Source organism: Lissotriton helveticus, chromosome 10 (genome assembly GCF_964261635.1).
Source record: "Lissotriton helveticus chromosome 10, aLisHel1.1, whole genome shotgun sequence".
Taxonomy (NCBI): Eukaryota; Metazoa; Chordata; class Amphibia; order Caudata; family Salamandridae; genus Lissotriton; species Lissotriton helveticus.
The window spans coordinates 9951724-9974538 of NC_136071.1; the positions used below are offsets into that span (position 1 = coordinate 9951724).

General features: G+C 53.3%; 2 protein-coding genes across 2 annotated transcripts in view; one reads left to right on the forward strand and one right to left on the reverse strand.

Annotated features, from left to right (window-relative positions):
* LOC144785751 (uncharacterized) overlaps positions 1-7306 on the forward strand; it is a 38957-nt gene extending 31651 nt beyond the window's left edge. Inside the window, exons 8-9 of the mRNA XM_078664552.1 lie at positions 381-505; positions 7241-7306. Coding sequence (XP_078520678.1) covers positions 381-505; positions 7241-7285 — 170 coding nt within the window. The 3' untranslated portion in view covers positions 7286-7306. The remainder of the gene's footprint in view (positions 1-380; positions 506-7240) is intronic.
* Positions 7307-8206: 900 nt separating this feature from the next.
* GNL3L (G protein nucleolar 3 like) overlaps positions 8207-22815 on the reverse strand; it is a 42269-nt gene continuing 27660 nt past the window's right edge. Inside the window, exon 15 of the mRNA XM_078664551.1 lies at positions 8207-8367. Coding sequence (XP_078520677.1) covers positions 8300-8367 — 68 coding nt within the window. The 3' untranslated portion in view covers positions 8207-8299. The remainder of the gene's footprint in view (positions 8368-22815) is intronic.

Here is a 22815-nt window from a genome sequence, read left to right on the forward strand (position 1 = left end):
CGTTGAAAAAACCGCGTTGTAACGGCACGTGTTGTTAAAGTACACGTCGTAATGCCGTACATCCCGTCCTACTACATGAAATCATCCCTACATTGTGTAGGAGGGTACATACACGACTACAGCTTGTAAACTCCACCCAGTTCTTGGTTGTTATTGAAACGGTGTGCAGCTATGAGGTGGGTGTATAAACGAAGACACAATTGGATACTTTTCCAGCGGTAAGTTGTCTCTGATCACTGCAGAAATTCTAAACCGTACACAAGACGCGCAGTTTGCCCTCTTTTATTCCAATAGCTTTAGTGGAGTGAATTGTTTTCTAGAGAGGTTTTGATCCCTTTTTCATCTCCTAAGTGAACAAACCAATGCTTTTGCTTCCTCAGCGGATCGGCGCCTCACCAGCACCCCTAGGAAAAGAGCAGCCTCCCCATCGCGTAAAGGCAGCCGGAGGAGCGGTGTGCAGCGAGTGGAACCCGCAGTGTACAACATCCCTGTGTCCGAGGAAACCGTAAGTCTGTGTGGTGGTGTTATCTGCTTGGACCATCCAGAGTAGGAGCACTGGGCGCTGCCAAGAAGGATATTTGTCATTTTACTCCCTAAAGACAGTTACTTGTCTCTGGTAATGATCTTTCTGGTGTTTACTATCTGCCTGTAGATTCCTCACCTTTGGAATATTCCCAGGAGCCAGACCAGAACTGAAAACTTTGCAATAGCTCTTCCATGCTGGTAGGTGGCACTGGCTGCACCTTGGCACCAGACGCAGCGCAGGTGTGATGTCACTGGAGCCATATAGGGCCACCCCAGCCTTATGGCATCAGTTCCTCATCCCTTTATTCCAAGCAGCAGGAGCAGCTCTGGTGTTGGTGGCTTTGATATAGTTGCCAGAATAGTGCAGGTGGAGGGCCACGGGGAAGGGGCTTGGTGGCAATGTGACTCCTGCTGGCGTCGGCCATTGAGTTGGGTAACAATAAACTTCTGTTATTCAGCGCCAAGATACCTATGGGTGATAAGCGCGCTTTACAAATGCATATGTTATGTTATGTTCATCGGCGCTGTGCTTTGAGGGACGCCTGTGGGGTTGAATGGTGCTGAGGGTGAACCTGCAGGCGGTACCAGGATTAAGCACTGATTTCTTGGTGGGGTGTTAGTGGGAGCACTTCTCGAAAGTACTTAATTGTTGTAAAATTGTGACTTGGAAAATCAAATATTTTTTTAAAACCTTAGAACCGCTCTAGGTCTGCATTGAAGGGCGTGGAAAAATGGAGCTGACATGTGGGCGCCAGGGTGGAGCTATGGGGCTCCAGTGGCGTCACATCCGCACCACCCACCAGCGCGGAGAGCTATTGCCATGTTTCAAGATCAGTCTGGTGTCTGTGGAATTTTCAAAAGTTGAGGATGCTGTGGGTAGAAGTATCCGCCAGAAAAAGGGGCAACTTATTTTTTTCATCCAATTGAGTTTCAATTCAAATCACTTCATAAGTTCAATTTTCTTCAAGTCCACACAATTATTCAGATAGCACAAAGTCCATTAGTTCTTAAAGTTCTTATTTACTGATTGCTCTCTTGCCACATCGTCACAGCCGACGCGCGTTTCGCCCTCCGCGGGCTTTTTCAAGGCTGTAATTTAGTATACAAATACATACAATAAGTAAAAATCATACATTAAGGGCCACCTTTAACAATCCATGCATAAACAAAAGATCTGACCATTGTTCTCCTAGATTTCAATTTGGAGCATCTAGCATGTACCATTATTGTTTTTCAAGTCTAGTACTTTGATTATAGGTAGCTGCACAGTTGCTTAATTCAATAACAAAGTGCAATGTACATTTATTTAAAAAAAGTAGATCATACGGATTATTTAGCGGTCACCCTACTTTACATAGTTGCACTATGTTGGCTGATAGAAAACTTTGTTTACAAGCATAGATGCAAAGCCTGTTGCTCAAGATGACCACCACTTGTCCCTCAGTGCTATTTCAAAGTATTCTCTTGTCAGACCACATATTAGTGTGCCCATTATCACCACAAATCAATCAATATTCAAGTATTGTTGCTAATTTAATTACAAAAATGGAGACTAAATGCATATACGTTACTACCTAAAATTTATTATTCCCACTTACCAAAGCAAAATAGTATGGTGAGTGGCGTATTTTCATATGAATCAATAAAAACGACAAATCCTTAATCATTGGTCCTGTAAAACCAAAAAACGCCGGTATTAAGAACAATTTTCTCACATTGGTATGCCGCGTCACACTAGTCATTTCATCATGGACAATTACCATATACGCCGGCTTACCTTAAAGCCTTAGAATAGTGGATGCGAAAATTGTTCCATAAATTTCTTGTACATCTAAATCCATTTGTCACTCAGTGGTATTTAATTTAATATAGGATTGTGGGAGCCATGATAAGTTCCATCTGAAATGAACTTATTTGTTTCCTTTTAACCTGGGGACGGGTACAACATAACATCTCTAAATTTCACAGCACTAGATCCTGGCCTTGTACTCCCTGTTTGGTTTAAACCTCTTACATCCTTGGTTGTACTTAGAGTGTTGTTGGCTCATTCCTTTTTTCGTATTCAACATATCTTCTTCTTCTCTCCTTGTCCGTCTGCTTTGTTCTCCAGTCTCCGGCTGTGTTCAGAGAATTACCAAACTTGTTAAAATGCTCTTGGGTTGAGCAGAGCTTTGTTTTTGTTTTATTCTTTCTGTGTGGAAATCTTAGTCCCCCAGATGCCATTTCCGTGGTTCTGCCTGCCCTCTGATTGGTGCGCTTCATCCCCTCGTCCTGCCTGCCCTGTGATTGGTGCGCTTCATCCCCTCGTCCCGCCTGCCCTCTGATTGGTGCGCTTCATCCCCTCGTCCCGCCTGCCCTGGGATTGGTGCGCTTCATCCCCTCCTCCTGCCTGCCCTGGGATTGGTGCTCTTCATCCCCTCGTCGTGCCTGCCCTGGGATTGGTGCTCTTCATCCCCTCGTCGTGCCTGCCCTGGGGTTGGTGCGCTTCATCCCCTCGTCGTGCCTGCCCTGGGATTGGTGCGCTTCATCCCCTCGTCGTGCCTGCTCTGGGATTGGTGCGCCTCATCCCGCCTGCCCTGGGGTTGGTGCGCTTCATCCCCTCGTTGTGCCTGCCCTGGGATTGGTGCGCTTCATCCCCTCGTCGTGCCTGCCCTGGGATTGGTGCGCTTCATCCCCTCGTCGTGCCTGCCCTGGGATTGGTGCGCTTCATCCCCTCGTCGTGCCTGCCCTGGGATTGGTGCGCTTCATCCCCTCGTCGTGCCTGCCCTGGGATCGGTGCGCTTCATCCTGTGGTCCTGCCTGCCCTGGGATTGGTGCGCTTCATTCCCTCGTCCTGCCTGCCCAGGGATTGGTGCGCTTCATCCCCTGGTCCTGCCTGCCCTGGGATTGGTGCGCTTCATCCCCTGGTCCTGCCTGCCCTGGGATTGGTGCGCTTCATCCCCTCGTCGTGCCTGCCCTGGGATCGGTGCGCTTCATCCCCTCGTCCTGCCTGCCCTGGGATTGGTGCGCTTCATCCCCTCGTCCTGCCTGCCCTGGGATTGGTGCGCTTCATCCCCTCCTCCTGCCTGCCCTGGGATTGGTGCTCTTCATCCCCTCGTCGTGCCTGCCCTGGGATTGGTGCTCTTCATCCCCTCGTCGTGCCTGCCCTGGGGTTGGTGCGCTTCATCCCCTCGTCGTGCCTGCCCTGGGATTGGTGCGCTTCATCCCCTCGTCGTGCCTGCTCTGGGATTGGTGCGCCTCATCCCGCCTGCCCTGGGGTTGGTGCGCTTCATCCCCTCGTTGTGCCTGCCCTGGGATTGGTGCGCTTCATCCCCTCGTCGTGCCTGCCCTGGGATTGGTGCGCTTCATCCCCTCGTCGTGCCTGCCCTGGGATTGGTGCGCTTCATCCCCTCGTCGTGCCTGCCCTGGGATTGGTGCGCTTCATCCCCTCGTCGTGCCTGCCCTGGGATTGGTGCGCTTCATCCCCTCGTCGTGCCTGCCCTGGGATCGGTGCGCTTCATCCTGTGGTCCTGCCTGCCCTGGGATTGGTGCGCTTCATTCCCTCGTCCTGCCTGCCCAGGGATTGGTGCGCTTCATCCCCTGGTCCTGCCTGCCCTGGGATTGGTGCGCTTCATCCCCTGGTCCTGCCTGCCCTGGGATTGGTGCGCTTCATCCCCTCGTCGTGCCTGCCCTGGGATCGGTGCGCTTCATCCCCTCGTCCTGCCTGCCCTGGGATTGGTGCGCTTCATCCCCTCGTCCTGCCTGCCCTGGGATTGGTGCGCTTCATCCCCTCGTCCTGCCTGCCCTGGGATTGGTGCGCTTCATCCCCTCATCCTGCCTGCCCTTGGATTGGTGCGCTTCATCCCGTGGTCCCTCCTGCCCTGTGATTGGTGCGCTTCATCCCGTGGTCCCTCCTGCCCTGTGATTGGTGCGCTTCATCCCCTCGTCCCGCCTGCCCTGAGATGGTGCTCTTCATCCTGAGGTCCTGCCTGCTGTGGGATTGGTGCGCTTCATCCCCTCGTGCTGCCTGCCCTGGGATTGGTGCGCTTCATTCCCTCGTCCCGCCTGCCCTGGGATTGGTGCGCTTCATCGCCTCGTGCTGCCTGCCCTGGGATTGGTGCGCTTCATTCCCTCGTCCCGCCTGCCCTGGGATTGGTGCGCTTCATTCCCTCGTCCTGCCTGCCCAGGGATTGGTGCGCTTCATCCCGTGGTCCTGCCTGCCCTGGGATTGGTGCGCTTCATCCCCTGGTCCTGCCTGCCCTGGGATTGGTGCGCTTCATCCCCTCGTCCTGCCTGCCCTGGGATTGGTGCGCCTCGTCCCCTCGTCCTGCCTGCCCTGGGATTGGTGCGCTTCATCCCCTCGTCCTGCCTGCCCTGTGATTGGTGCTCTTCATCCATTATAGCGAGCTGGTGCCTAAATGATTATAGGGAGTACTTAGCTCACCATTTAATGCCAAGGTGGGCTGCTACAGCTGTAGTAACCTTAGGATACACCACGCACCTCAGCACTTTATGCGTGGCAGCCACCAGGGGCTACAAAATAGGAAGAGATTTTTAACAATGTGATAATATAAAAAGATATAGTCAGTGTTACTTTTCATATTGTATATTTCATTTCAATAACAAGCACTGTAATGTGTAAAAGCAAGTCTTGACAATGTTTATGGTTTTAATTGACTAATAAACTAAATTACACACTCAATCCGTGGGACGGTTCTCTGAGGATGAATCCTTCATTACCGAGGAGTGTTTTACGGGATTGGCAGGAAGGGATGGGTTACCAGGCTCTATAGACAGTTTGCTGAAAATAGAACGGATGTCGCAGTCCCAGCAGCAGATGCAGAACGATGGACGCAAGAGAATGGGCATATTGCTGCATGCAAGCCGCTCTTATATCCCCTAACGCTAGACATAGACTGATGCATGTTGCGTACCTCCACAGGTTAGGACTCCATGTGGTTGCATAAGATTAACTCAAGTACTGATCAGTAACGTGTGTGGCACGCCACACGCTGGATTTATGCACTTGGCATGGCAATGCCCTGGAAGTTTAGATTCCTGGCAAGTCTTTGGAGAGGAACCTCATAGAACACTGGTACAAGCGACACCGGTCAGCCCCCTGGTCCTGTTTCTTGGCTATGTGGCTGATGTCCCCAAGGCTAGGAAGACTTACTGCCCTGTTGCTTCAGTTGGCAACGAGACGGGCGCCACTCGGTTGGGGGACAGACCGCTGGCCAACGACGAAGGCATGGTTAGAGGAAGCACCATGGTGCAAATCCAGGGCTGAGATGTAGGTCCAAGGATATCTGGAAACGGTGTTGTGTCATGGAGTATGTCGGTACACTTCGAGGACTCGACAGATGCTGCAGGGCTATAGCTGCTGGTTTGTTTGCGTTCTCGTACCTAGATCTGAGGCCGCTCTGCCTACAATGTGCTGCATGTTTACATTATTGAAATGCTGTCATGTCTGTCATGCTGTGCTGTAAATATGTGCAGGGCTACTTTGAAATGTGCTAAATTAATGTATCTTTATAATATGATATACAACGAACATGGCTGTTGTCAATTTATGGATTGCATACAATTTTTATAAACTTCAAAGAGGATTTATTTTCCTGCAAAAAAATCAACTTGCTGACAGACCTAATCTGACCACCCTCAACACCCACCCGACATCATTAGTTTAATTCATACGCACTCACTACAATTTATGCCTCTCGGCGCAGGCGTGCCATTGGCCCTCCAGTGCAGGAGAATGTCCATTGCCAAGAGTATATTTACCTTCCTGACTAGCTTCTTGAGGCCACGCCCTCCGCCACCCTGACCCAGGAATGAGAAGCTCCGCCCCCTTGTTTTCTGAAGCCAACACCTACTCGTATCCCATATTCCTCAACAGTGCCCTCAGTGTAGCATCATCAAAACACACATCTGTATAGATTGGGCTTTACCTGCCACCTTGAGATGGTCAAGAGCACCATGAAGACACATCAATGGCTGAAGTAGGCTCTGCATAACCTAAGGGCCTGGTGTCCCCTGGGCCTGCAGGGTACTATGGGGCATATTATCAAGGGGGTTTATCTCCGCTTTTTTGGCTTTAAAAGCCAAGAAAGCGGAGATAATTTTATCTCCCTATTACCTAGCTGTCGCTAACACCAGTTAGCGACAGCTTTTAGGAGATAGCGACCATCTTGGGCCCCACTTTGCATGTCAGTGATATTTATCACTAATGACATGCAAAGTGGGCGTGCCAAGATGTTAGCGACTAGAAACAGTCGCTAACATCGCTATCTCCTATTACCAACTTTTGGAGATATTCGTGCTAAGCGCGAATATCTCCAAAAGCTAACGCCTGCCCTGAGCAGTTCTTAGCCATGTTATCCAATGGGAGGTGGATAACATGGCTAAGAGCATTAGCTCGGTAATGCATGAATATCGCTGACTTTTCAGCAATATTCATGCATTGCGGCCGATTTTTATCGCATTTGCGATAAACCTTGATAATACCAAGGTTTATCTGCGGTAAAAATCGCCGCAGCTCAGCGGTAAAATGTTGTCTCTTACCAAGCAATAGCGATAATTATCGCTATTGCTTGGTAATATGCCCCTGTGTCTTTTGTCAAACCAACACCTCAAACATTGCAAGAGAAGTCACTAGTTGTTTTGCTTGCATGTCCAATGGTTTTGTTGTGTGTCTGCAGTCGGTCCATTGAACGGTCGTCTGTTCTTTCTCTTGCAGAGCCCAAGATACAGCCTACGGAGTGCGAAGTCTCCGCGCCTCTAGACACAAGCCATTGGGGGGGGGGGGGGGGGGGTTGGCGTCCATTTTGTATCCTGTGCCCCCCTTTTTACTCCGTGCTGCTGGATCTGGTTCTCGCCCTCCATCACCTCCAAGGACCCGTCTTCAGCCTCAATGTCCGTGCTCCAGACCAGTGAGACATGAAAGGCCTTTCTTCTACTGTCGTCCAACCAGGCCCAGTTCAACCACATGCGCCCTGCGGTCACTTCTCAGAACTGAGCCTCCATTGAGACTGAGGGCTGCTGAGTATTGCTGAGGATGCTGGGTAGGGAGAGCCTTCCTTGGGAGCTGGGTTGGGGTTCAGTACTTTAAACTGGTTCTTCTGCTTGGCCAGAGTGCAGCCATGTTCCTGTTTTTAGACCAGTGGACACCAGTGAGGTGAGGTGGATCTCTGGCTGGTCCAGTAAGTTGGGGAGGGGGAAGGGAGATGTTCAGGCTCTTCCTGTATCACTAGTTACTTAACTGTTATCCAACAAGACACATGCAGTGCAAACAGGATGTGGGCAGGCATACCACTTTTGTCCAATGGACTTTTAAATCTAACAGATCACAGAGTGAAAGGTCAGTATTTTTAATTCAGTGTCCTAATTTTTATAAATATTTCCCTTTTTTCAAGGCTATTTTTAGTCTTTAATGTTATCGGGTTCTAAAGGCAGCCCAGGTTAGGATGTTCTCTTCCGGAGTGTCTGTGCCTTCCATGCCCGCGGGCCGGGCTAGGACTTCGTATGATGACTGGAAAGATGTTATTGTTTGTGATTCAATAAAGCTCTTCTACAACTTCACGCTTCAATGTGCATTTTTGACTCCTTTGTTTTTCAGTGGTTTTGGAATGCGCGTGTCCTACCGCCACCTCCGCACCCCTGAGAACACCTTCACAACCAATCCTGATAGAGAGTGGACACTGGGGATGTTTCAAAAATTTAATATGTCCTCTGATTGTCACTGTTACAAACTCGCCCCGCGAGGCCTGGGTGTGGTGGTGACACGGCACCCACATGACTAAATGTCCAAGAAGTCGAAGTTCATGGCCGCCGTCAAGGTGTCGGAAAGCTTAGTTGCTAATTTATCTGAAAGAGAAGAAAGAAGAAAGAGCAGAATGAGATTCATGTAAACAAATGTCACACTGGTGCACCACCCGACCCAGAATAAATGAATTGTGCATCCCTGTGTCCAGGGTGGGAGAGGTCCGGTGTAGACTTAAACCGCTCCATCAACCCGAGCCCCCAAACTGGTTTTATTGAAGCGAGGTAAGGCCACTACAAAAAACATTGATTACAACCACGTGCAAGAAGCCCCAAAGCAGCCACCCCACCCAGTTTAGCATTAAGTCTTGGTGTCTTCCGCGTGGACACGGAGAGAACAGTGGTGTCTGAGAGGGTTAAACGTTGTACCTACAGGTGTAATTTGCTCCACCTTGGTGCATCTATGAGCTGGCCTACGCACACACACACACCTCCAACACCAATCTGACAAACCACAACCTTCTTATCCCCCCCTCCAACCACCCGGCGGCACAACTGTATGTGTTCTGTTGGCTCTGCGCGGTGTGTGGTGCATCCCTTTCAAGAGTGATGACCCAGAAACCCAAACAGGAAGAGATCGAGAACCAAGCGTCCTGGAGCGAGCGCTCCCTATACCAAGACCATCCCAGCCTGGAGGGAGCGCAATAGCTCAGTCTTCATTGTACATCGGCAATACCTTTCCCCCCCCCCCCCCCCCTTACCGAACCTCACCCCCAAATGTAACCTCCTTAGGGTATGATTGCTTCCATATGTGCTATATTGAAGGGAGCTTCTGAGACAAAGTAAAATGCTGCAATACCGATGAATGGTGACAATAGTGTAAATGTAAATGTACAGGAATTTATATAGCGCAAATCACCAAGCGGTTTCTAAGCGCTTGCTTAGGGAACCCGTCCTGGTATTCCCCTGTGAGATAACCCCGGCAGGGTATCCGCAAGGTGAAAGCCAGGCATCCCGCCGCGAGGGGCCGTTTGGGCAATAGCTTGCTTAATCTCCACGAGTCGCAGAGTGTGAACCCGTGATTCGAGTAGGCACCAGAGCGAGAATTGTCGAGTCCATGGACATTTTAGGACTCAAGACCCCGCCGAGCGGGAATTGAAACCTGGTCCCGGGCTGACCTCTGCTTCCAGGTCTGCCTCCTCTAACCAGTGAGCCACACTTCTCCACTAGTGTAGGTGGCGCAGTGCGTGAACAAGGTGCAAGAAACTACTACATACAGGGTAAAATAACCGCGCCTATTATAGAATCCCTGCTCTCAGAAACTGTCGGCGCCTGTTACAAATCACAATTCTTCCCAAAATATAATCAAAAATGAGGACAACGGATCTTTGGGTCGATGTTTCGACCCTAAAGTTGGTTACAGGGAGTCATCAGGACAAACCATCTTGCTACTGAATTCACCTACAAGAGCAAACAGTAAGAGGCCCATTTGGTCATTGCAGTAGTTGCATGGCCATATGTTCACCATAAAGCCTACTTGCCACCTGTTGGACTTGGTCCTTCTGGCAGGTTCACCCCTGAACTTTTTGCCTTTTAATGTTACATCATTATAGTGATTTCTGGTCTTTGCGCACTTTTGCACTGTGGCGCAGTGTAAAGTGCGTGCGCTCTCTGATGCGTGTGTGAGATTGGCCTGCCCTCCCATAGGAATGCATGGAGAATGTGTGTGTCCATGGTAATTCCTGATGCGTGGGGAGTGCAAGCTCGAGTTTGGTATGTGCAAACTCGTGAGATTGAATGCTGTGCGATGTGTGCGGCGTTCATGTGTCTAGTGTGGAAGTGCCACTTCTAGAAGTTGGCCTGTCTGTGCAGTGAATGTGCTGGCTTGTGATTGGCTGGGGCTGGCTGGTGTGCCAGGCTCCTGGAGTCAGGATGGGTCTGCCCCGGTGCTGAATGGGAGATCTGCATGTTGATGGCTGGGGAGGAGTGCACCTGGGACCTGAATAGGGCTGGGCTTTCCCCCTCACAATGCTGGCTCCACCCCCTGTGGTGTGTCTGATGTCCCTGACATATCCTGTGAATAGGCAGAGGGGCTGAGCAAAACAAAGTGCTCAGGAACCAGTTGTATCTGGTTCGCCCCTTGCCTGCACCTTTAGACAAAGGAATTGTGTGTATAAAAAGAGGCTGTGACCTCTTGTAAAATGTTCTTGTTTCTGACTTGAATCTACCAGGGGCGTGCTGCTGCTGGGGCCCAGGGGAAGGCTTGCCTCCCTGGGCCCTGCCCAGCCCCTGGATGCTGGAGGACTTTCCCTTGCTGGGAGCTGTTGGGCTCCATCTCTTATGCCCAGGACCTCTGGGACCTATTTCCTCCTTTGTGGATTTTGCCAAGGCTTTGTTACAGCCTTCCTGCGCTCTATTTTGCAGACTGAGCGCTTAATCCGGCTTTGATTTCCCTAGAAAAAGGGAGAACCTGGGGGCTGAGCAGCGCGCCGCTGCAACCCTTCCAGAGTGAATCCCCTCTCGTAGGGATTCCCCCCTGCTTTTTGTGCTGGATTACGGGTGCCACCCCGCTTATTACTTTAATTATTGCAGGTGCCCACCCTGCATTATGGCCTTAATTACTTTTATAATCGCGGGTGCCCACCCCGCATTTCTATTCTTAATTTAGAGGAAGCCTGTTGGACTTGGCCCGTCTGGCAGGTCCATCCCTGAAGTTGTGCTTAGTATATGTGACCGGGGGATGGTGAGTCCCCTCCTGAGTGTGTGCGTGGTGAGAGAGACCTGCCGCCCATAGGAATGCATGGGGGATGTATGTGGCTCTGGCAGTTCCCGATGCGTGGGGCGTGCCGGGCCGTGTTTGGTATGTGTGCGCTCGTGAGGTTGAATGCTACAAGATGACATATGTGGCATGCGTGTGGCTAGAAGGGAAGGGCCCCTTCTAGACCTTGGTGTGTGTGTGCAGTAGGTGTGCTGGCGCGTGATTGGCTGAAGCCGGCTGGGCCTTCCCCCACCAGGCTGGCCCCACCCCCCCCGGGGGTGCGTCCAGTGTCCCTGGCCTGGCCAGCACCAAGAAATTCCTTATAACCAGTTCCAGCTGGTTCTCTCCCTGCCTGCCCCTTTTGGAGACAAAGGGAGCTCCTGTATAAAAGGAGGGTGGGCCCTTTTCTCTCTCTCTTCTTCTTCCTGCTGGTCCTGACTGGAAGCCTGCCAGGGGCGTGCTGCTGGTTGGGCTCAGGGTTGGCTGGCCTCCCTGGGCCCTGCCCAGCCCCTGGACTCTTTGCTGGACCTTGCTGCTTCCCTTCACCCTCTCCCGCTCTGGGAGCGCTCTACTTCCCCCTATAGCGCTGGGAGCGCTGTATCTAACCCCTAGCGCTTGGGGCACGCTGAATTGATCGAGCCGGTGCCACCCGGCATTTGCCCTGCCCCACGGAGGCGCCCGACGCCCAGCGAGTGCCTACCTCGCTTTGTTGCCTTCCTGGCTGCCTTATCGAGGGAGCCGGGCCCTCGTCAATTTCCCCTGTGTTCACCGCCGCAGCCCGGGACCCCGCGTGAAGCCCGCCCCCGGGCCGCGCTCTGATTGGCGGCTGGCCCGATGACGTTTCCCCGGGCCGCGCTCTGATTGGCCGGCGGCCCGGGGAGCTGCAGACACCAAGACGAGCATGCAGGGAGCGGCGGGAGCCCACTCCGCGCCCCTGCGTCCCCCCAAGACAACTGCCGCTTCCCCCCCCCCCGGGGCCCCCCAGGAGCGAGAGGGCGCCCCGGAGAACGAGAGAGACCGGCGCGCTCGCCGACCGGTGAGTGAGGCAGGAGGGGAGGCGGGGCATCGGGCCACATTGCCGGTGGCCGCCCCTCCCCTCCCGCGTGGACAACCATGTGTTTAGAGGGCCGCGGGCCCCCAGTAACGCCGGGTCCCCCGAGGGGGGACCCCGCCTGGCCATACCTTGCCCCCCCTGAGCCCCGAGAAGCTCCCTCTCCCTGTTTGGTCCCCCGAGCCCGCGAGGCTCCACCCAGATAGTCCCTGAGCCCCGAGGAGGCTCCATCACGTGCCCCTGACCCTGCCTGGGCCCCGAGAGGTTCCCTCATGGCCCGAGGGGCCGCCATTGATGTCGGGTCCCCCGAGGGGGGCCCCGCCTGCCCACAGTTGTCTCCCTGAGCCCCGCGAGGCTCCACCACGTGCCCCCCTGTTTCCCTGAGCCCCGAGAGGCTCCACCACGTGCTCCCCTGTTTCTCTGAGCCCCGAGAGGCTCCACCATCGCCCTCCTGTCCCCCTGAGCCGGCAAGGCTCCGCCAAGTCCCTCAGCGGCCCAGCACTTCGTGGGCCGCTGCCACGTTTAGGTTTGCCCGGGCCCTTTCAGGCCCCTTTGGACACCGAGACTCTAAGGCGCCCCTGCCCCAGGATGGTCATCTGGCCTAGGGGGTGCTACGGACTAATATGCATGTGATGCTGAGGATTACTATGTGTTGCCCTGCTGATTGACTATGTGTAGCCCTGCTGATGGGGGCATCTGTTGTGTTATGTACCTTGTCCCTTCCAGCCTGAGTACCCAATGTCTCATGTATGTGATCCCTGGTCAGAGTGAGTCTACTGCTAGTTCTAGGAAGCTCCCAGGAGATATGTGTTCTAATGCCAGTTCCATCAGATGCGTACCACTGGCAGTGGTCCCTTGGCCCTGCCCTGTACCTTTTCCCTGGTAACCCCTGCCGTGCCTTGAACCCCTTGTAAAGTGTATGTTCCTATGTGTCCTGTCTAATACAAAGACTATTTTCATATATACTTCGTGTGGAGTTCCTTTTGTGGGAGGCCTGGGATGTTGCTGTTGGTGGGTGCGTGCGCAAATGCTTCACACATGTCCTCCGAGATAGGCCTGACTGCCCGCGCCGCGTTACCTAGAGGGCGAGCAGGGGTCGACTTTATATAGGAGTGGCGGTCTCTGACTGGCTGTGGCGCAAGCCCTGGCCGGCCGGGGGTTCCATTTCTTACACTGGCGGCTAGCGGTGGGATCCGGACTTGTGTTTGCGCAGTACCACAACGATAACTGGCCTCCCTACAAAAACTCTTTATTGTAACTGGTCGCAAAGAAAGGAGATTATTGTTTTTAGGAGGTTACTTAAATGTCCGTTCTGTGAAAAATGTGTTCTTGTTAGGTGACCCTAGCCCGGGAGGGTAGATCAACCCCCTAGTGCGATGTGTTTTCTGGATTCACCAGAAGGGTGGGATCCAGTGGTGGCAGCGTAATTGTGTTCAATGTGGATGGTCCCTGTTCCTTCCCTGGAGTAATGATACCTGCCCCACATGGGGTCAGGTCAGGTTGCTAAAAATGTCTGCCCTATGGAAATGTTTAATGATCAATGGAAATGTCTGTTCTGTGGAAAAAGTGTCTGTGTACCCTGTTAGTTAGTTGCCCCTAGCTTGGGAGGGTAAATCCTCTCCCTAGTACAATATGGTTTTCTGGATTCCCCAGAAGGGTGGGATCCAGTGGTGTCTGCGTAGCTGTGTTCAAATGTGTATGATCCTTGTCCCTCCCCTAGAGTAATGGTACCTGTGCCACCAGGGTCAGGTTGAGGAATCTGGGCGGTAGAAAACTGTCTTACCAGTCTAAGGGACGATGTGTGGATGAATGTTGAGGTGTGCTGAGTAATGGGGTGTAAGTTCCCTGGGAGGGGGAGCTTGCTGAATCAACGATAATAATGTCCTTTCTTACCCCGCTGAATGTGTTGGATGCATCAAGTCCCCTTACCCCGCTGGTTGTGTTTTAGGCGTCAGGTGTCGCCCTGGCGGAATTTATGTTGAGTTGTACTGAGACCTGCTGGCGCTGCCGCGGCTCATCTTGTTGTGTTCTAGGTGTCAGGTGTCGCCCTGGCTGAATTTAGGTTGCGTTGTACTGAGACCTGCTGGCGCTGCCGCGGCTCATCTTGTTGTGTTCGTTGTACTGAGACCTGCTGGCGCTGCCGCGGCTCATCGTGTTGTGTTCTAGGTGTCAGGTGTCGCCCTGGCTGAATTTAGGTTGCGTTGTACTGAGACCTGCTGGCGCTGCCGCGGCTCATCTTGTTGTGTTCTAGGTGTCAGGTGTCGCCCTGGCTGAATTTAGGTTGCGTTGTACTGAGACCTGCTGGCGCTGCCGCGGCTCATCTTGTTGTGTTCGTTGTACTGAGACCTGCTGGCACTGCCGCGGCTCATCGTGTTGTGTTCTAGGTGTCAGGTGTCGCCCTGGCTGAATTTAGGTTGCGTTGTACTGAGACCTGCTGGCGCTGCCGCGGCTCATCTTGTTGTGGTCGTTGTACTGAGACCTGCTGGCGCTGCCGCGGCTCATCGTGTTGTGTTCTAGGTGTCAGGTGTCGTCCTGGCTGACTTTAGGTTGCGTTGTACTGAGACCTGCTGGCGCTGCCGCGGCTCATCTTGTTGTGTTCTAGGTGTCAGGTGTCGCCCTGGCTGAATTTAGGTTGCGTTGTACTGAGACCTGCTGGCGCTGCCGCGGCTCATCTTGTTGTGTTCGTTGTACTGAGACCTGCTGGCGCTGCCGCGGCTCATCGTGTTGTGTTCTAGGTGTCAGGTGTCGCCCTGGCTGAATTTAGGTTGCGTTGTACTGAGACCTGCTGGCGCTGCCGCGGCTCATCTTGTTGTGTTCATTGTACTGAGACCTGCTGGCGCTGCCGCGGCTCATCTTGTTGTGTTCTAGGTGTCAGGTGTCGCCCTGGCGGAATTCATGTTAAGTTGTATCCCGGACAAGGAAGACCTGCTGGCTCGGCCGCGGCTTGCCTTGGGGAGAGCTGAACGCTTAGTTCCCAGGTGGAAGACCAGTGGAGGGAGGAAGTTCCAAGACTGGTAGGAAGGTGTGTTCTGAGGGTGTTTCTCCTGGGAGAACGCGGAACCTCAGAAGTAGAGGTAGGGTGGGGCATTCTTGCCCGTGACCTCTGGTAAACCTGAGGGTGCGGACCCTAGGTGGAAGGAACCGTGGTAGTCGTGGCTACACTGAGAAAGGGAGTGGAGAATGGCTGTTGGGGGCCAGGGGTACCGCCCCCCCACTTCGGATTAGCAGGGACCAGTGGTATCTGGATGGCTTAGGGCCTGGTCCTAGTCATGGGCAACTAAGGAGTACCAGGTGGGTAGCCTGGTTGGACCTATGTCTTCATTTTTTATTTTTTTGTTTGTTTTTTGTTTTAACTTTTATTATTTTTAATATGGATATGTTTATTGGTCCGGCACTGCGGGCCGCGTCCACGTCCTACCGCCCTGCAGCAGGGAAGTCCATCCCGGTAGTGATTGGTCTCCCCTGCGTTTGGGCTGGGGGGGGCATGTGTTGGACTTGGCCCGTCTGGCAGGTCCATCCCTGAAGTTGTGCTTAGTATATGTGACCGGGGGATGGTGAGTCCCCTCCTGAGTGTGTGCGTGGTGAGAGAGACCTGCCGCCCATAGGAATGCATGGGGGATGTATGTGGCTCTGGCAGTTCCCGATGCGTGGGGCGTGCCGGGCCGTGTTTGGTATGTGTGCGCTCGTGAGGTTGAATGCTACAAGATGACATATGTGGCATGCGTGTGGCTAGAAGGGAAGGGCCCCTTCTAGACCTTGGTGTGTGTGTGCAGTAGGTGTGCTGGCGCGTGATTGGCTGAAGCCGGCTGGGCCTTCCCCCACCAGGCTGGCCCCACCCCCCCCGGGGGTGCGTCCAGTGTCCCTGGCCTGGCCAGCACCAAGAAATTCCTTATAACCAGTTCCAGCTGGTTCTCTCCCTGCCTGCCCCTTTTGGAGACAAAGGGAGCTCCTGTATAAAAGGAGGGTGGGCCCTTTTCTCTCTCTCTTCTTCTTCCTGCTGGTCCTGACTGGAAGCCTGCCAGGGGCGTGCTGCTGGTTGGGCTCAGGGTTGGCTGGCCTCCCTGGGCCCTGCCCAGCCCCTGGACTCTTTGCTGGACCTTGCTGCTTCCCTTCACCCTCTCCCGCTCTGGGAGCGCTCTACTTCCCCCTATAGCGCTGGGAGCGCTGTATCTAACCCCTAGCGCTTGGGGCACGCTGAATTGATCGAGCCGGTGCCACCCGGCATTTGCCCTGCCCCACGGAGGCGCCCGACGCCCAGCGAGTGCCTACCTCGCTTTGTTGCCTTCCTGGCTGCCTTATCGAGGGAGCCGGGCCCTCGTCAATTTCCCCTGTGTTCACCGCCGCAGCCCGGGACCCCGCGTGAAGCCCGCCCCCGGGCCGCGCTCTGATTGGCGGCTGGCCCGATGACGTTTCCCCGGGCCGCGCTCTGATTGGCCGGCGGCCCGGGGAGCTGCAGACACCAAGACGAGCATGCAGGGAGCGGCGGGAGCCCACTCCGCGCCCCTGCGTCCCCCCAAGACAACTGCCGCTTCCCCCCCCCCCCGGGGCCCCCCAGGAGCGAGAGGGCGCCCCGGAGAACGAGAGAGACCGGCGCGCTCGCCGACCGGTGAGTGAGGCAGGAGGGGAGGCGGGGCATCGGGCCACATTGCCGGTGGCCGCCCCTCCCCTCCCGCGTGGACAACCATGTGTTTAGAGGGCCGCGGGCCCCCAGTAACGCCGGGTCCCCCGAGGGGGGACCCCGCCTGGCCATACCTTGCCCCCCCTGAGCCCCGAGAAGCTCCCTCTCCCTGTTTGGTCCCCCGAGCCCGCGAGGCTCCACCCAGATAGTCCCTGAGCCCCGAGGAGGCTCCATCACGTGCCCCTGACCCTGCCTGGGCCCCGAGAGGTTCCCTCATGGCCCGAGGGGCCGCCATTGATGTCGGGTCCCCCGAGGGGGGCCCCGCCTGCCCACAGTTGTCTCCCTGAGCCCCGCGAGGCTCCACCACGTGCCCCCCTGTTTCCCTGAGCCCCGAGAGGCTCCACCACGTGCTCCCCTGTTTCTCTGAGCCCCGAGAGGCTCCACCATCGCCCTCCTGTCCCCCTGAGCCGGCAAGGCTCCGCCAAGTCCCTCAGCGGCCCAGCACTTCGTGGGCCGCTGCCACGTTTAGGTTTGCCCGGGCCCTTTCAGGCCCCTTTGGACACCGAGACTCTAAGGCGCCCCTGCCCCAGGATGGTCATCTGGCCTAGGGGGTGCTACGGACTAATATGCATGTGATGCTGAGGATTACTATGTGTTGCCCTGCTGATTGACTATGTGTAGCCCTGCTGATGGGGGCATCTGTTGTGTTATGTACCTTGTCCCTTCCAGCCTGAGTACCCAATGTCTCATGTATGTGATCCCTGGTCAGAGTGAGTCTACTGCTAGTTCTAGGAAGCTCCCAGGAGATATGTGTTCTAATGCCAGTTCCATCAGATGCGTACCACTGGCAGTGGTCCCTTGGCCCTGCCCTGTACCTTTTCCCTGGTAACCCCTGCCGTGCCTTGAACCCCTTGTAAAGTGTATGTTCCTATGTGTCCTGTCTAATACAAAGACTATTTTCATATATACTTCGTGTGGAGTTCCTTTTGTGGGAGGCCTGGGATGTTGCTGTTGGTGGGTGCGTGCGCAAATGCTTCACACATGTCCTCCGAGATAGGCCTGACTGCCCGCGCCGCGTTACCTAGAGGGCGAGCAGGGGTCGACTTTATATAGGAGTGGCGGTCTCTGACTGGCTGTGGCGCAAGCCCTGGCCGGCCGGGGGTTCCATTTCTTACAAAGCCCATCCCTCATCGATCCGATGCCTGCCGCCGCGAACCGCGGCCCGCCTGGTTGTGGGCGGGGCCCGCGGACGGAAGCAGGAAGTGGCGTGAGCGTTGCAGGGCTCCCGTGACCAGGAGGGAGCCCCTGAAACTGATTTGCCCCGGAGCCTTGCGGCTCCACCCTAAGTCCCGGTCCCGGGATGGGGGACCGGGCGAAGACCTGGCGAAGCGGGCGCATGAAGAAGGCGGGGCTCCCATGAGGAGAGAGAGAGCCCCGCCGAGCGATACCGCCGCCCGAAGACAGAGATCCCCCCCAATGGCCCCTGGCGAGAGAGGAGGCGCCCCGTGACCTCCGGGAAGCAGCCGGTGAGTAAGGCTGCCCGGAGGGGAGGAGGGAGAGGGCGCCAGTGATTCCCGCTCCCACGGGAAGCCCAGAGCTAGGGCGGCCCCGGATGGCAGTGGGCCGCCCCACCGTTTGGTACAGAGCCTGGAGGGCTCCAGAAAGGGCACTGTTTAGTTGTTTAGAGAGCCTGTGTGGCTCTGACTGGCCCATATGTGTTTAAAAGGCCCAGGGGGTCCCGAGGGGCCCGTATTCTTGCCCCTGAGGACCCCAGTTCTAGGGGGCATACTTGTTTCAGGAGCCAGTGTGCTCCTAGGGTGGTATTTGTATTTCAGAGCCTAGTGGGCTCCCCCAAAATGCCCCTGATTTGTTCAGAGCCAGATGGCTCAGTTTGGCGCAGTTTCGTTCTGAGGGCTAGCGAGAGCCCCTGCCGCAGTTTTGTCACAGCTGCCCAGCAACTAGTGGGCAGCTGCACCGTTTAGGTCTTCCTTTTCTAGGGACATGTACTGTGAACTTAGGAGTGAGACGCACTCCTTCATCCCTGGCCTTCCCCAGCTGCGCAGCACTTAGTGCCAGCTGCAGCGTTTAGGCCCCTTGTCCCTGTCCTCAGCTGCCCAGCAAGTAGTGGGCAGCTGCTACGTTTAGGTTATGGGGCAGTGGCGCAACCTGGACCTTGATGTGAGTTATGACCTAAATGTGATTTGTACGCTAAATGCTGGTTTATGTGCTTCTGAGGGTGCTAGGAAATGTACTGTGTGTTGTATGTTTTGCGCACCCTGTGGTCTGGTACCTCTGAATGTGTTTTTATGCATCATGTACAAAGTTATTTACCTACACCGCTGAATGTGTTTTTATGCGTCATGTGTCTTCACTGACACCGCTGAATGTGTTTTTATGCGTCATGTGTCTTCACTGACACCGCTGAATGTGTTTTTATGCGTCATGTGTCTTCACTGACACCGCTGAATGTGTTTTTATGCCTCATGTGTAATCTTCTAGCCTATACCTCTGAATGTGTTTCTATGCATCATGTGTGAAGCTTCTGTATGTTCTAGTTCTACCAAGTGCTTATTCCTGACAGTGGTCCGTGTGGCCCTGTCCTGTGTACATATAATCCCTTGTAAATCTTGCCTGTGCCAGTTGGCACAATGTACATCCTGTGATTATGATTCTGATGTGTTTTGATAATACAAAGGCTATTTTTATATAACCTTGTCTGGAGTTCCTTTTGTGGGGGGCCCGGGAGTTTGTTGCTGGGGGTGCATGCGCAAATGCTTTACACGTCGCCTCTGAGATAAGCCTGACTGCTCGTGGCAACCTACCAAGAGGGTGAGCAGGGGTTATCTTGGCGGGTGACTTCCTTGCCCTGACTTAAAATGGTGGTTTCTGCCTGACTTTGGCGCAAGCCTTAGCCAACCAGAAATCCCATTTCTAACACCACCTATTGGACTTGAGGTGAACCCCAGGTATACACTTATGAGTTCACAATAGTATACTACTCTGCAAGAAAAGGGTATGGCGTAATGAGTTGATATTGAAGGGGTAATCGCCAAAGAAATGCAATCCTAGGTCAACATACATGCAGCAGCAGGGTGCCCGTCCTGTGCACCGCTATCATTATCATGTGTGACAGCATACTGCGCCTGAAGTATTATTTTTGTTAACTCGTGTGAGGCAACCATATTTTTCCCTCAAACACATGCCTGCGTGAGATTACTTCATGCAGATCGGAATACCCCAGTTACTGTAACCAATGTTTAAACAATTACTAGATGGTGTTTACTATCACCAATTCAGCATGCGTGCAAATCACATGTGTCGGCATACTGTGCCAGGAATATTGTATTTGTCTAACTCGTATGAGGTACCCGTATGCTTTTCTTCATCATACATCTGCATGAAACCAAACCATGCCGATAGGAGTCAAGAAAGAATAGACGGTCATCGAAGCAGTCTATGTGTACATGTGTCAGCGTGTGATATATTGGCCCCCTGCACATGCCAGGAATGAGTGTGATTGGCGGAATACCATGACAGGCGTGCTATGTAATAAGATGTGACACAGTCCCACCTTGTGGAGGCCGGGCAACAAAAATTACTTCAATGAATCCATCTATTTACCATGCACCACAGTGTGTTACTACAGACGACATACAAGACTAGATGTGGGTGAATTTATACAGAAGTTCTGAACCATCTTTGCGCTAATCATGTTTTAACCGGTCTAATCACCGTGCAAATATTATCAATCAACAACCTCACTGTGCTTGACGCAGTTCACCCTTTCAACACAGCCAACCCGTAATGGTCATGGATGTCATTTAGTCCATTAACCGCGCTCTGTAGCACGTCAATCTATTTGCATTCCCTCTGGTTCAGTTTGATCGCTATATCGCCACCTCGGCTTTCCAATTTTGCCACCTCTATCACTTGCCACCGTATCTCGTCAGTAGTGTGGTTCAGGTCTGAGTAGTGTTTGACCAACGGTGGCCTTTCCACTTTACATCTCACCCGGCTTCTTTGTTGACAAATCCTCCGCTTGACCAATTGGTTAGCCTGGCCAACGTAGGCCAGATTACACGGACATGGTAGGACACAAACCATATTTCTAGTGTTACAATTACAAAATGATCAAAGTTTGTACTCTTTTACAAACACTTTGGTGTTACTCATGAACCGACAAACGTACCAATTATTGCATCTGGAATGCCCAATACTGCCGGAAGCTTCCATAGTGACCAGAGTGCGTGTCAAAACATGCTCCCTAATGTTCGTATTTTGTTCAAAGGCAAACAGAGCAGGCTGGTTACCTGCTTACTCAACCAGATGCCCATGCCCGTTGATGTGTTTTTGTATATGGTTACTCATGGGGTTGAATGTGCTGACCATAACTATCCAATCTGTTCTCAACTCTCCTATCTCTGGGAGTCAAAAGTGACTCCCTCGGACCAGGGCTTCCATAACACGAGTTGTTGTTTACCTTGTGCATAGTCACGTCTTGCACCTTGTTCACACACTGTGCCATCTGCACCACCGTCACCATGATAACACATGTTGTTATTAAGCACCTACTTGATGATAAAAAATGGAAATAGAAACCACTAACTTTTTGTAAAAAAAAAAAAAGCCTGTCTCCTTTATTCATTGTGTTGAGTGAATGATTACATTTTATCAGGATACAGTGTATAGGTACAAAGTGGTCTTCACATAGGGGTCCCTCGAGACCGCTATGTAAGTAATACATAGACCCAGGTCTTGGGGGACATACTGGGGTTGGTGTTTGCTTTACGTTATATGGTCTATATATAACTTCAAAACACACAAGATGATGGACGGAATGTTGCACAATGGCAAAACATTCACCCCCAGTCACAGATCTGGGTTTAATCCATCTGTATTTTGCTCACCACGCCACCCCAGTTCAGACATGGCCATATGCAAATCAGTCTTGACCCTATGCCTCATGGGAACAGTCCAGCCCGAACTGCCAAGCCATGTCTTCCATGGACCGGAATCAAGCATCCAAGGACCGGTTTCTGGCTATCAGCCGTCTTCAGCCAGGATAGCTTGACTCCAATGGCTTATTGAGCACGGGACCCACGTCTGGTCAAACCCTTCCCACACAGGGTGAACAGCAAAACACACAAGATGATGGACGGAATGTTGCACAATGGCAAAACATTCTCCCCCAGTCACAGATCTGGGTTTAATCCATCGTTATTTTGCTCACCAAGCCACCCCAGTTCAGACAAGGACATATGCAAATCAGTCTTGACCCTGTGCCTCATGGGAACAGTCCAGCCCGAACTGCCAAGCCATGTCGTCCCTGGACCGGAATCAAGCATTCTAGGACCGGGTTCTGGCTATCAGCCAGGATAGCTTGATTCCAGTGGCCTGGGAGGACAATAACGATGGATTAAACCCAGATCTGACTGGGGGTGAATGTTTTGCCATTGTGCAACATTCCGTCCCGCCAGCTCCGCTCCGCCGACCTCACCCTCGCTACAGTTCCCCCGCTTCCGAAGAGCGACCTCAGGCAGCAGATCGTTCTCCCATCTCGCCGCCAAGACCTGGAACACCCTCCCCATCCACCTATGGCAGACCCAAGACCTGCTGTCCTTCAGAAGACTCCTCAGGACCTGGAACGCCCTCCCCATCCACCTACGACAGACCCAAGACCTGCTGTCCTTCAGAAAACTACTCAAGACCTGGCTTTTCGAGCAGTAGCAGCATTCCCCACCCCAGCGCCTTGAGACCCTCACGGGTGAGTAGTGCGCTTTACAAATGATATGATTGATTGATTTTCTGACACAAACACTTTACACTGCGGCAGTACGTAGCAGGGCAAAATAATTTAGTATTGATAAAGCAGCTAACCTCATACAGTGAATGATCTTGTGTTGCCCAGGATAAAAAGTACGAACAGCCTCTAAGAAACCCTTTTCACGTGGACTTTATTAACCGCGTGCGGGCGGAATTCCGCTCGCACGCTGAGTTTTTTAAAAACGCATCTTACATGACGAGCTGGGCTCGTCCTGAGCGTGCGAGGAGGCTACCTCATGACGAGCCCAGCTCGTCATGAGCGTGGAAGGGGTTAAGGTCTCACAAGAATGGATTGTTAACTGG